The sequence below is a fragment of the Microdochium trichocladiopsis genome, assembly GCF_020744255.1.
Source record: "Microdochium trichocladiopsis strain MPI-CAGE-CH-0230 chromosome Unknown B0I36scaffold_9, whole genome shotgun sequence".
Taxonomy (NCBI): domain Eukaryota; kingdom Fungi; phylum Ascomycota; class Sordariomycetes; order Xylariales; family Microdochiaceae; genus Microdochium; species Microdochium trichocladiopsis.
In genome coordinates, this window is record NW_025763552.1 from 119344 (window position 1) to 132933 (window position 13590).

A 13590-nucleotide genomic window follows, 5' to 3' on the forward strand; every position below is an offset into this window, starting at 1 on the left:
TTCAATATCTGAATGATCTCGAAGTACCCAGTCACACAGCAAAGGTGAATTCAAAACATCGACGTGGCTTTGAGAATTTCCCCGAGGTCTAGTGGAAAGAAACATGGCGCGGTCACAGAAAATAAACTCCCCATAAGTCAAAGACCAGCGCATTGCTCAACTATCCAGCCACCGAAGTATTTGTGAAATCCAACACCGGTGTAATGTTCGCAACCTAAGACCAATGCTTTCTAATCCGTTGGTTGTCATTACCTGAACCCAGCTGAATTGTCCCATCTTATGAGGTGGGGATCATCCCAGACCATCCAAAGATATGACTGGTCTTCTTCCAGTGCTGCTGCACTCGCTGCTTCAAGGATGGAGTTATCCAACCCAGGCACCTCTGTCTCAGCAGTTGGCCACCTCAGCTCACTGGGCTGCGCCGTGTGTAGGGATGGGAGCCCACTACTTCCTCCCCGCTCGTCTGATTTTCGCGAGGCTTCGCCACTGGCGCGACCCGTCGAACGCACTTCTTCTCGGGTACTGCTTGGTGACAGTCCAATCAATGGGGCTAGGTTGATTGAACTCTCGAGCTGGACATAATCATCTCGCGATTTGTGCGCGAACGAATCCCGGTCAGCATAAAATCGCCCAAAGAGGTTATGAGCAATATCTATGACATGGATCCATTCATGGCCTATTGACCATTGCCTGCAGATCTCATTGAGGTGGAGGAGATTCTCCGACACCAGCTGTCTCCGCATGGCCTCCTCGCTAGGGCGGTTGAGGGACGGAAAACTGGCCGCGTACAGATTCATCAGGGCCGAGGTGAATGTACAAAGACCAGAGAACGGCGTGTGAAGCGGAACCGAGGCCTTGTGCATGTCCTGGACAAGGAGGGTGATGCGGGCTGCAGAGTCGAAGAGCTCATGAGCGTTGCGGATCCACCAACCCTCCGGGGCGCTTTCTGGGAAGAAAGGGGGATCAATGGGCCCACAGGGCTCTGCTCCCGGGCGTGGTAGGAACGGAATGAACTCGCGACAAAGAAATATCGTCCTTTGACTGGGTTAACACAAGCGTTTGTCATAGGAACACTGCACTCCCTGGCGCCGTTGACTTACGTCAGATAGTAGATCAGGTTGATATACCCAAAGAGCTCGCCGTTACGCCCAAGAAAGACGTGGGTGGTGACTTCAGTCTCTGGATACTTGAGTTGGTCATCCTGCTCGTCCCTCCATTGATTCAGCTCAGCCTTGAGCTTTGCCCAGTGAGAGGTCGATTGCCAAGGGCAGTTCTGGGCGTCTGTCATGCCGGGCTGTTTCCTCCCTCCTTTGACTACCCAAGAGTGGACTCTGGACCAGATGTCAAGGCCACGTATCACGATTTCCAGCCCGTGTTCCAGTTTCCCATGAGACTGGCGCAGTGTGGCGTCATTGCACATGTCTGTGTAGGTGACTGGTATACACTGCTTGTCAAACGCGAATGCTTCGTCGCTCGCCGGAAGTCGTAGCTCCATTTCCCTGATATCCATCATTGGCGGCCGCTGCTTGCCGGAACTCAGTAGCTTATCCAAGATGAAGCATCCCCACTTTGTCCTGACCTCTACCTCCGACATGTGCGAGCTTCCGGCTGGGGTTGTATCCTGGTTGCCGACGCTACTCGGTAGGGGCTGGTACACTTGGGACATCCTGGACGCAATCCCGCTATAGATCCATGCTTGGTAGCCAGAACCCACTCCCCAGGCGTGAAGTGCCATGATGAGGAAAGTCTGAATGAGGAGGAGACTTGGTAGTGCTAGTATGCGGTGCTGAAGTTCGGCGGCAACGACTAAGGAGTAGTCATCCTGCCGGCCGAGGTACCTACTCCCAACTGTGATGATGGCCAGGATGCGAAGCTGCGCCTCCTCCGAGATGCTGTCCTTGCTCCATCTCAAGTCTTGTGGATGTAGAAACCCAAACTCGGGAAACTGTAGCCTCAGTGCGGAAAAGCATTGGGCAAAGACACCTGGCTCGAGTCCGTCGACAAGACGGGCAATGACATGACCTGCATCATGGGCAGCCTGAGTGGCCGTCATTGCATCACCTGGACCCCTCAAGTCCCTCTTGCTTGTGCGGGGGGGTTGCTGGATCCGTGGCGCATTCTGTACAGCGACAGACAGCGGCCTGGACCTCCTGGCAGACGCTGTATGTGTCAGTGCGCAGGAGTCCGCCTCGTCGCTACGGACGCAGCCGCGGCACGGTGGCGTTCCGTCGTGGACGCATTTCGTCTTCATTCGCCTGGAAAGGCTCGCGCAAGGTCAACCCGAGGCAACGAGCTTGGGGACTGCTTGTCCTGCAGATGGTAGACATCGCACTTACCGGCATCTGAAGTCGGGTTAGCATTGCTCGAGATCCGGTGGTAGATACCATTGAAACTCACCTATCGCATGCAATTGCCGTTCTCATTGCGGAAACGAGGGTGCGAAACCCGATCGGAGGATACAGTTCAATCAGCTCCAATTGCGATCAATCCCGGCATATATGTCGCATTTGATTCCCTATCTTATCGGGGCCTCTCTGTGGCCTGACTCATGGGTCAAGCCTTATTCAGGCCGCCCCAAAGCAAGGTCTAACCATTCCGTTGTGGGGCAGAGCTGATCGGGACTGACTCTCCGACCCGCAAATGATCGGGAAAGACTATCTTCACAGGCCCTTGTGGCGTCCCTCCAAGAGCAGTGGGGGATCGGAAGACTAACGCAGCACCGGGCATGCTATCACAGGAGATTATTGGCCGGGAGCCCGCTGGACGCGCTGTATGGCTCGCTGGCGCCCTTGTAGCGATCTGGCGCAGTGCTCGCGATACTGGTCACAATGGCACTCTGGTCTATAAAGACGGGACCCGTTTCTCTGCGACGCTCGAGACAGCTTAAGAGAGACTTAAGTCGACTCATGCGATCCCACCAGCAATAACTCAGAAACTCACCAGAGCCACCAGCAACCTGTCAGGATCATGGGTGAAAAGACCGTGGATATCCCGGCTATTGTGCCGAACGAGGCTGGATCGATCAACGATGAGCCGACCAAAGAGCATGTCATAGACTCTCGCGCCGACATTGGACTCCGTTACATCGCCGAACATGGAGTGGTGGAGTTCACCCCCGAAGAAGAGCGCAAGGTGCGGAGGAAGATCGACATGTACTTCTTGCCAATCGTAAGTTCCACTGTCGACAGTATGAAACCAGGCACCCCTTCCATTTAGCTCTAACAGCCGCCTTCCATAGCTTGCGATCACTTTCGGCCTCCAGTACCTTGATAAGGTATCAATCGGCTACTCGGCCGTATACGACATGATTCCAGACCTCGGATTAGTCGGCCAGCAATACTCCTGGGCAAATTCTCTATTCTATTTCGGCTATCTGGCTGGTGAGCCAAAAAGTCCATTCCTGACGGCCCTTTGGTCTTGAGCTAACCCCCGAATCCGCTCAGGTGAGGTCCCCGCCAACTTCCTCATGCAGAAGTTGCCGATCGGGAAATTCGTAGCTGTGAACATCTTCATCTGGGGCGTGCTTGTGATGCTCTGCGCTGTGACAAAAAACTTTACCGGGCTGGCCATCCTAAGATTCCTCATGGGCGTTTTCGAAGCATGGTCAGGCATTAGCGCTCCTCTGTCGTGTTTGCACTTGATCGCTGACGCCCTCGCAGCATTGGTCCTTGCTGGGTCCAGCTCACAGGCATGTTCTACAAATCCGGCGAACAAGGCGCTCGTGTGTCTGTGTGGTACTCTATGGTGAGATGTTTGGCCTTATTCGAAGCATGGAGTCATCTGCTGACCGAACCCCCAATAGGTTGGGCTCGCCGTGATTCTTGGAGGATTCTTCTCCTGGGGTATTGGAAATATCCAAACACAAGGAGTCAAAACATGGCAGCTCATCTTCTTGATCTGCGGAGGCTTTACGGTAGTCTGGGTATGGCTCTTCTCCAGGTATCCGCGCTGCTTTAAACTTCATCAGCTGACTGTGTGCATAGGCCGTGATCATCTACTTGTGGCTACCAGAGTCGCCGGCGGTTGCAAAGTTCTTGGATCAGCGTGAGAAGTCTATCGCTATCGAGCGCCTGCGGAAGAACCGTACGGGTATCAAGAACAAGGAGTTCAAGTGGGCTCACGCCATTGAGGCTCTCAAGGATCCCCAGTGTTGGATGATCTCCCTGTGGACTGGTGTCTCTATGATGCTGAACATTGGTGGCTCTTTCAAGCCACTTATCATCCGCGATATGGGCTTCACCGGACTGACGACCACGTTACTGACAATGCCAAATGGAGCCGTCGAGATTGTCGCCATGGCCCTTGGAGCGTACTTCTCCAGCAAGCTCAAGAACGGGCGGACCATGCTCATGTTCGTCATCGCCTTGCCCACGGTCGCGGGTTGCATCATGCTTGCAGTGGCGCCGCGGTACATGACTTGGGTGCGCCTGACGGGCGTATGGACTTTGACCTGCATACCGGCGTCCTACGCGCTCTTGCTGAGTCTCATCTCCTCCAACGTTGCGGGCACGTCGAAGAAGGTCGTCGTGACGCTGTCGTCCTTCATCTTCTTCTGCGTGGGCAATATCGTCACACCGCAGCTCTTCATCGATAAGGAAGCCCCCTATTACACCACGGGCATGCGCGCCATGCTCGTCGGCGTCTGTCTTACGGAGGCTCTCACCCTCGCGCTCGGGGCATACTACTACTTCGAAAACAAGAGACGTGACCGTCTTCTCGCGGAGACTCCGGCCGAGGTGATCGCGGCCAACACATTCGATAATGAAGAGTTCCTGGATCGTACTGATCAGGAGGATTGGATGAGGTTCAGGTACAAGTGGTAGATATTGTTCAGGGCTGGCCAGGGCTGCAGGTATCCGGAATGACCATTCGCACCTCCGCCCGAATCAGCGGACGCAGTCGGGCTTCAGGTCTCACGGGGACGCGAGAATAATGGCGGGTCTTTCCAAGGCACTCTCTAGTGACGGACGTCAGTCGATAGACGTCTCTTTGCCGAGAATCAAATCTCGATTACATCGGGAATGTTAGGAGATCGCTTTTGCTAATGGTGCCTAGTTTGACTAATCCTCGTTTTTTTCAGTCATCCTCCACCAAAAGTCGCACTCCTTGTCTGCCCAATGGTACTCTCTCACATCTGCAGCGACGCCTGCACTCGTGCCTCCAGCCCGCTCGTCGTTGCCTTCTCCAAGGACCAAAGTCAGGCCATGACCATCTTGCCAGCTGGGCCACTGTGGCCGATCGGCAAACTTGGGGTTGCCCGTCTCCTTTAGCGCCTTGTTGGGATCACCGGTCAGGATGAAGCTCACGCAGTAGGCGTGGAACTTGCCTGCAACCTCGTCCTGTGCAGGCGAGATGGAGCGGACCTCTGGGTTGTATGTCTGGTAGCGCATCTGATCACCGTGGTTGGCGCCATAAAGCGCCGTCTTGTTCAGCGCCCAGTGATAGATGAAGACGGAGGGGTCCTTGGGCGAGTACGAGGTGCCCCGTTTCGCCGTCTGTCGGACGGGACAGGTGTAGGCGTAATGGCCGTAGGCCGCCTCAAGGCGACGGTATTGTGCGCCGATGCTGGGGTTTCCGCTGGTCTCAACGTAGGGTGAGTTGTTGCCGGGCACGGACGGGTCGGGATAGAGCCTCTCGAGCTCAGCGAGATCGCTCTTGCTCAGGTGCGGGAGCAGAGTGTGGAAGAAGTTACGCAGGTCGGCAGAGTTGTTGGCCGACTGTGGAACGTAAAAGGAGCCCTCATTGTGCGCAGAGCCCACGAGCAAGGGCACCTTCTGCCATTTGCCCGATCTCCAGGCGTCGAGGGGACGCCGAGAAATGATTCGCCCGTCCAGGACCGGCTGCCAGGCCCAGCGAACCGACGGGTCAGACCTTGCGAAAACCTGCTTGCCAGCTGCGTCGACCACCTCGCCAGGCAGACTTCGCAGGCAGTCGAGTATCGCAGGGTCCAGAAGATTCTTGTAGGTGCTGCAGGGGGTCAAGTCGAGGAGCTCGCGGAAGTGTTGCGTGTTGAGCTTTGCGTCGGGCGGGTGAATTATGCGGGCCGAGTGGGCGCCGCTGTCCATGATGGCCTTGTGGAACAGGCGCTTGGGCTGGTTGATATCCATTACTAGGTGGCCGATCTGGATGAAGTGACAACGCACAAGTGCCGAGTCAGCATGTCGTCCTCGATCTGTTCAACCATCAAGTTCTGCAAAAAAAGATGGAGAGCATGCTTGCTTACACCATGCGCCGCGGCACTCAGCCCCATGATAGTCACGTCGTCCGGGTCGCCGCCGAACGCAGCAATGTTCTTCTGCACCCACTCGAGGGCGACATACATGTCCCGCAGTCCGAGGTTCAGCAGGCCTTCCTTGGCAGTAAGCGCCGTGTTGAGCCCGCCAAAGACGCCAATGCGGTACTGCATGCTTACACCGATCCATGGCTCTGCCGAGTGTGCAACCATCGAGTGCGTATTATGCATCCGAGCAGCACCGCGATTGAACGCACCGCCAGGGATCAGCACGCTGACTGGCAGCTTCTTGCCCTTCTCAGCCCGGTGGCCTTTTGGTCGCCACACATTGATGGTCAGGCAATCTTCTGACTCGACATCCGGGCCGAGGCCATCGTCGTCCAGGAACGGCACGAGTTGTTTGCCGGGGCACCTGCCATGATTGTGTTCAGTTTTACGCCACCGTGGAGATGTACAGGCGAGCCGTCCGCATCTGTCTCACTGGACAATGGCAGAACTTACCGCGGGCCAAGAAAGAACGCCTCAAGGGTGCCGTTGCCATCTGGGACGGGCACAGCCTCTCGGAAGCGTCGCTCGTTGATTGGAGGTAGCGCATACGGGATGCCCATGAAGCCCTCCAGCGGTTCTGGAAACGTGCCATCGTCCACCATACGCCCGACAATGGTGCCCTGGGCAATCCGAACTGAAGGGTGAGCATCGCTCCGCGATGCAAATTCAAGCACCCCTGGCAAATAAGAGCCAGCTAACGCAATCGCAGCGACCGCAACCGCAACTGGCACCACGCCGAGCTTCGCTATCGAGTATGATTTAGTCCTGGCCCTTGCAGCCTGCGTGTCTTCAGGCATTTTTGTCTCTGATGACATGGTCATGTCTCTGTACACAAAACTATCGAGCTTGCTGTGATGGCCGCTTGATTGCTTACACAATGATTCCTCGTTGACTTTTGAGCAGCAAGCAGCTGGGGCAAGCGTGGGTACCCCAGGGCCACACAATGGTCCGAGGAGCGGAGGTTGCCCGCGGATCCGCGGGCAACGCTGCCTGTATCGGCCCCAATAAATCGCCCGGGCAATCGGGGAACGAGGCTAATAAGTTGCATCAAGGCGCGTCGATAAGAGCTGTAAGCAGCCACACACTGTTGAGTTGACCCCTTGGTCTATCTTAGCCAAGGCGAGTTCCGTGCCGCAATGCACCTGTTGTGTGGGAATCGCTGCCGTCGTAAGGTTGCCATGCCAAGGTGCTGAGTTGCCACAGGACAATGCCGCCAACAATGCCGCTGGCACATGGCCGGAATTCCGGTGAGTTCCGAGGCGATCAGCATTTCAAGGGCTTCTAATGCCGATCCCCCGCACAACAGATGATTTGATGGAATATTCGACAATATCTTACTTTGGTATGGCAATTCGCAAAGGGGTTCCTTTGGGCAGCAATCTCGAATGACATTTCTGTCTGATCTGGGCACGGGCGGCGGATTCAAGCTAAATCACTGCGATATGTGTAGACATTATTTCTACGGGAAGTACGAGACACCATTTCCAAGCTTCAGTCTCAGTCATAGCGACCAAAAATGCTTAGTTCTATGGCTGCCGGTGCCAGCCGTTAAAGGGGCTCCATCCATCAGTAGGAGTACCTAAACTTGGGGTTCTCGAAATCAGTCAGATCCTGCATCGCCTCATCATCATCCTCGCCCACTGCAGCAGCGCCAGCGGCAGCCTCGGCGGCATCGCGCTGCTTATTACGCCGGATCAGGAGAAGTCTCAGGCAGAATGCGGTCATGGCCTGCCCAACGCAGCAGCCGATGATCAGCTTGCAGCCAGTCTGGTACACGGGCGCCTCTTTGCCCAGGAACGCGTGCGGTCCAATGATGTTTCCGACACAGTAGGCCAGGAACACAAAGGCAGTCGCAGTGACGCGCTTGGTGTAACCGCCAATGTTGGCTGCGGGCATCTGCAGGGCGACGATGAGACCACCGACATATGAAGCGCACTGCGATGAAGATTTGGGTTAGTCTCGAGAAAACTCGGCAGTACGAGAATCGACGGAGCGCGCTTCAACTCACAATGTAGTACCCAGCCAGCAGTCCACCTTTGTTGGAGCGCGGCAACTGCCAGAACAAGCAGGAGGCCACGAGAGTCGGCATCAACCACGCGATCATGACCAAGGTGCGGACATTCTTAAAACGACTGGCAACAAACGGGCCGAAAAACATGTAGACGGCATTGCAGGCACCGTAGGGAATGCCGTAGGCGGTGGTGAGCAGAGGATCCGAGGTGAAACCCTTGACGATGAGCTTGGAGAAGTTGGCGATGCCGCCGTTGATGGTCTCGTTGAGCAGCACATAGAGGAAGAGCAGCCAGACCTGAGGGTCACGGAACACCTCAAAGATCTGCTCCTTCTTGATCGTGCGGTTCATGGTACCGGTCTGGTTGCTAACAGTCCGGGCAAGCAGCAGCGTCTTCTCCTCTACGGTAAAGCGCTTGGCGGTGTAGATCGAGTCTGGGAGGAAGAACCACAGGACAACGCCCCAAACAACAGTCATGCCGCCGCAGAGGACGTAGATGATGCGCCAGATGTCCCAGCCCTTGGCCTGGCCGACGCCGTAGAACAGGATGCCGCCAACCATGCTGCCAAATCCGTTAAAGCAATAAAAGGCTCCGGCACGGGCAGGCTGCTCGTCACGTTTGTACCACTGGGCGACGATGAGCATGAACGCCGGCGTAATGACGGCCTCGAAGGCACCGAGGAAGAAGCGGCAGGCAGCCATGCCGGCAAAGTCCTTGCTCGCAACCGTGATGAGCATGATGGAGCCCCAGCAGAACACAAACGCCGCAATGACCTTGCCCGTCGGCAGCTTCTGCGCAAGATACGACGAAGGCCATTCCCAGAGCAGGTAGGAAAAATAGAAAATGCTGGCCATCCACGAGTACTGGTCGCTGGTCATGCCGGTCGAGGTGAAGAGGTCGAAGACGGCGGCATAGCCGAGTGCCTGCTTGTCGATGTACTGCACCGCTGTCAGGAAGGGCTCAAGGGTCAAGTTTTGGCTTGGGAAAGGGCTCTCACCTGCAACATGTACGTTCCGCAGAGCAGGGGCAGCAGCATCCAGTCGACGCGCTTGCGCAGCTTGCGCTCTGCCTCGCCATTGGCGTCGGCGGCGAGGAGCTCTGCCAGCCGCGAGCGGGGGATGCCGTGCTGTTGGAGGAAGAGCTCGGACTCGTCGAGCTGGACGATGCTCTGGCCCGCCTTCAGGTCAATCTCGACATCGGTGTCGATGTTTGTCGTGCTCTTCTTGATGGCGTCGGCGTCAATCTTCTTCTCCGCGTCGGCGGAGACGGCCTGAGCAGGGTTGAGGTCGGACATGGTTGAGACAGGGATGGAGGACGACACAGTGACAGAGACGGGTCTGCAAGGTCACGAGCAGTGTCAGAGCTGCGTGAGAAGAGGCCTGACCTGACAGTCGCGAAGAGGCCATGACTTTTGTACGTGTTTACAGTGACATCTATCAACTCTGCCCTGCCCAGTGGAGGCGCCTATCTCGGGGCCCCATGCTTTGCCGGCATACTTCCGTACTCCACCCCCGCGATAGACCGATTCAGAGCGTCGTGTCCCAACACGCGGCGGCCCACCGGCCCATCATTGCCCGTATCAATTGTGGTCTGGCCATTGGCTGGGCGGCGGCTGGTTGGTTGCCCGATCAGGGGTTCATGCCTATCTAAGACGGGGCCCACGGCGCCCCCGACGGCTGGATGTTGGGGCATGGTTCGGCCGTTAATAAATCCCCAGTGGCCCTTGATGGTGGCTTGGCCAGGCCCCATATTGACAACATACGCTGACTGCACAGCATCCTGCTTGCTCCTTTAAAGTCCAGTGGAAGGACTGGTGACGTTGCTTGCCTTGTGCGCACTCGACACTTCTTTGCGACTTATAAGATTCTGGCCCGAAGCGGAGGTCTCAATTACAGCCTGTATCGGATTGTTTCTTCCAAACAGACGATGCATTGACGCAGTTGAACGTGCAGTGCCCAGCCAGCACTGTCCCGAGCTTGTGCCGATGCGAGCCGGTAAACCGAGAGCAGTTAACAATGCATGGCATGAAGGGAGGCGGCTGGTGGCGGTCAGCCTCACCAAGTTACAGATTGTGACTTGGTGATAAGCAGCTCTCTGTAATGCCGGCAATTTGTCCTTATCAGCTCCAGAAGATCGCTACGAGAAGGCCCGCAGAGCGGGCCAAGGACTCACTGGGGCAGGCTGGGACGATTACTGACTCAAGCACCACTTGCAAATTCGTCTTATCGGGGGCAAGATAGGCCGCTCCATAAACCCCAGCAGGTTACTGCCACCAGGAGCTAGGGCACTAGCGCGGGATAGGCGCTACTAAAAAGGCCGAATGCGGAGTGCCGACCCAGTTCTCCGCGGGGATCGCCCAAGGGTTAGCGATACACGGCTCAGCTTGCCGATGGCGTTTACGCAGGTAGATGAACCACTGGTTGTGATCACAACGTCGTACTACACGACTGGAGCTATTGAAGGTTGCAGAAGGAGCTCTCATAGCTTCAGCAACGGACTTCCAGCATGCTCAAGGACGTCATCATCGAACTCCCGGGTCACGGGAGTCTCCGAGGCTCCCTTTGCGGTACCACCGCCCACAGATTCCTCGGCGTGCCATATGCTCTGCCTCCCACCGGCGAACGGCGATGGCAGAGGCCAGTGCCCCTGCCTGAGGATTTCGTGTATGGCCGGCCAGGCGAGCCGCGAGACTGCACGCAGTATGGGGGGTTCTGTCCCCAGCCTGACTACATGATGAATGGTACGAACATATCTGCCGTGCCAGGAGCCACGGTAAGCTTCATCCACCTCGGTGTTTCCTCTGTAGGTTCCCTGACATGACTGCTTGCGGATTAGCATTCGGAAGACTGCCTCTTGCTCAACATATGGCTTCCGGACGCACAGCCACCGGCCAACAAGAAGTGGCCAGTCTATGTCTGGCTGCATGGTGGCTGGCTGCAGATGGGCAACCCCTGCATGACGAACAAGACCGACCCTTGGGAGCTCGTCGATAGGGCTGGTGCAGACCTTGATGCTATCGTGGTTGCAGTAGGCTACAGACTCAACATCTTCGGCTTTCTGGCAGGCGAGGGTGTGGTTGGCAACTTTGGATTTTGGGTGAGCTGTCCTGAGTCTGTTTCTTCCGTGTCGCCGTCGCCCACTGACGCTGTCTGTCAACACAAAGGACCAACGCTGTGCCTTGCAGTGGATCCAGAAGCACATATCTGCCTTTGGCGGCGACCCTGTTCGTGTCACCTTGGGAGGATTAAGCGCAGGCGCGTACTCGACCAATGCTCAGCTACAATATGAGTTGAGGCACGGCAATGTCGACCAGCCGCTCTTCCGGAACATCTTCATGGTGTCCAACGCTATTGCCGTAAGACAAAAGCCATCTCTGCTCAGTCGATTGCCACACATGCTAACAGGCACTACAGGTGCAACCCAAATCAATACAAGAAGGTTGGTACTCTCAGGTATAACATTGAGCGAGCCACAAGACTGACGATTGAACAGCTGAGGACCAGCTGCAAGATGTGTTGACCACTTTGAAAATTGACCAGTCGCTCTCACGGAGTCAGCAGCTTGCCGAACTGAGGGAAATCCCTCATCAGGATCTGATTTCTGCAATGCCATCTTTTCGGCTAGACACCTTCCGAGCCGTCACAGATGAAGACTTTGTTCCAGGAGGCATGATCGAGCAGTTGCGAGATGGGACCCTCGCAAAGGCTTTTCAAGAACGGGGCATGAAACTCGTGATCGGCGAGGCCGAGTCGGAGGTAAGCTCCAAGTTTGCGACTGGACCGCAATCCCCTTGACTGACTTTTGAGCAGCAACATATGTACGCAGCCATAAATCCCCCGGCGTCGCTCGAAATGATGCAGACCGCGCTGGAGAACTACTACCCTGCTGCAATCAGCGCCAAGGTCTTGGCCAAATACCGCGATACGGAAAGCGACCCTGCAAAGTTGTACGGCACAATGACATCCTACCTTCAAGTGCGCGCCCCGATCAGAGCATTTGCCAAAAGCTTGGTAGACGCAGGGGTGCCGCTCAGCAGCATTTACCGCTACAGAAGTGACTTTCGGGCAGCGTGTATGGACAAGTACATCGCACCTGAGCTTGGAGTGGTGAGTCGAACGCCACGCGCGAAGTGCAAGCACGTGATGGCCCAATCACTAACGATAATACCTTTGTACCGGCAGACCCATGGCTGGGACATGTACGTGTGGTGGTACACGGCACGATTTGGCTACAGTGAGCTGGAGAAGACTGCTATCAAGGACTGGCTTGGCCGCTCGCTCCATCCACTGATCCACGATCAGCCTTTCGACTCACAGTGCACCAAGATCGACCAGTATACGAAATTTTATTCGGATGGTACTATAGGGGTTGTGGAGGATGATTACTGGAGCGACATGATTGCGCTAGACGAGCTCTGCACACGAACATAGGAGACACCAGGCTGTTCGCTGGCACGTTTCGAGATGCACGATTGCTCCTTGTGGTCTTGTGGCAGTTTAACTTGGCAAAACTAATCTCTCACCAACCTATGTGGCTCGTCTCATCCTCAAAAGAATGGTCCTTCATAATCAGCCCGACTGCATTTGGCTACCCAGTCACCGTTCTTCGTGATATCAGTTTTGTGCTAAAGCATACGAAAGATGCCGCGTCAGCATTGTACTTCAGACATGTGGATGCACGCAAATATCAAAGAGCGGCCTAGAATCATGAAACCACACTGCATTTCGCGATATCACGACACGCCTTGGGCTTGCAAACCCTTTCCAATGGCGCCGCATCAAAGCTTGCCTGAGAGAATTGTTTTGGTGGCTGTAAATGTGGAGACACTGTGCAAGTGGCTTGACAGGTAAACCATGACGTATAGGGCTTAATTGCGCTGGACGGAATGGCCGAACGAAGCTAGTAACCATCCATGAACTTTGAATCGCGTGGTTTCCCCATAACGTTGTTGGTTTCTGCGGCCGTGCTGTAAACAGTTGCAGCTTGACAGTGGATTGGGCGAGACTCACCACCATTCAGCCAGCCTGGAGGCTGTCGAGACCAGACCCGTTCTGCACAAAGGGTCTGGCACTCTTAAAAGGATGATGCCATTGATTTCGCGTATGAATTCAATCTGATACGCGGTGTGTCTGGAAGGCGGACCTACTGCGCTACACAAAATGCCCAAAAAGTCTCATCTTTCTAGCTAGGATCCATGCACGAATTTTGTCAGTCATGGTGGCTATATGGCAGTGGCATCGCGGCTTGCGACACCGCCTAACACACCCTCGACCAGGCCAATAAAGACAGCAGGGCGCC

The 13590-nt window shown here is 55.6% G+C and overlaps 5 protein-coding genes across 5 annotated transcripts; 2 read left to right on the forward strand and 3 right to left on the reverse strand.

The window, feature by feature from the left end:
• Positions 1–65: 65 nt before the first annotated feature.
• Positions 66–2254, reverse strand: B0I36DRAFT_294947 (uncharacterized protein; the record flags this gene model as incomplete). Its single annotated transcript, XM_046151829.1, has 3 exons — positions 66–1035; positions 1101–2069; positions 2136–2254. 3 exons carry the CDS (start codon positions 2249–2251, stop codon positions 249–251), a joined length of 1872 nt encoding a protein of 623 aa, XP_046007904.1. The 3' UTR covers positions 66–248.
• A 713-nt stretch (positions 2255–2967) lies between these two features.
• B0I36DRAFT_250826 (dipeptide transmembrane transporter) lies at positions 2968–4823 on the forward strand (the record flags this gene model as incomplete). Its single annotated transcript, XM_046150568.1, has 6 exons — positions 2968–3168; positions 3239–3380; positions 3444–3603; positions 3660–3744; positions 3803–3922; positions 3984–4823. The coding sequence occupies 6 exons, from the start codon at positions 2968–2970 to the stop codon at positions 4821–4823; spliced, it is 1548 nt and encodes a 515-aa protein (XP_046007905.1).
• A 237-nt stretch (positions 4824–5060) lies between these two features.
• On the reverse strand, positions 5061–7077 carry B0I36DRAFT_294953 (Alpha/Beta hydrolase protein; the record flags this gene model as incomplete). The annotated part of the gene is made up of 3 exons (XM_046151830.1): positions 5061–6122; positions 6224–6644; positions 6734–7077. 3 exons carry the CDS (start codon positions 7075–7077, stop codon positions 5061–5063), a joined length of 1827 nt encoding a protein of 608 aa, XP_046007906.1.
• A 769-nt stretch (positions 7078–7846) lies between these two features.
• B0I36DRAFT_250915 (major facilitator superfamily domain-containing protein) lies at positions 7847–9586 on the reverse strand (the record flags this gene model as incomplete). The annotated part of the gene is made up of 3 exons (XM_046150574.1): positions 7847–8215; positions 8289–9230; positions 9290–9586. The coding sequence occupies 3 exons, from the start codon at positions 9584–9586 to the stop codon at positions 7847–7849; spliced, it is 1608 nt and encodes a 535-aa protein (XP_046007907.1).
• A 1135-nt stretch (positions 9587–10721) lies between these two features.
• Positions 10722–12852, forward strand: B0I36DRAFT_294959 (Alpha/Beta hydrolase protein). Its single transcript, XM_046151831.1, has 7 exons — positions 10722–11064; positions 11128–11388; positions 11456–11647; positions 11706–11730; positions 11785–12047; positions 12102–12398; positions 12474–12852. Exons 1-7 carry the CDS (start codon positions 10798–10800, stop codon positions 12720–12722), a joined length of 1554 nt encoding a protein of 517 aa, XP_046007908.1. The 5' UTR covers positions 10722–10797; the 3' UTR covers positions 12723–12852.
• Positions 12853–13590: the final 738 nt, after the last annotated feature.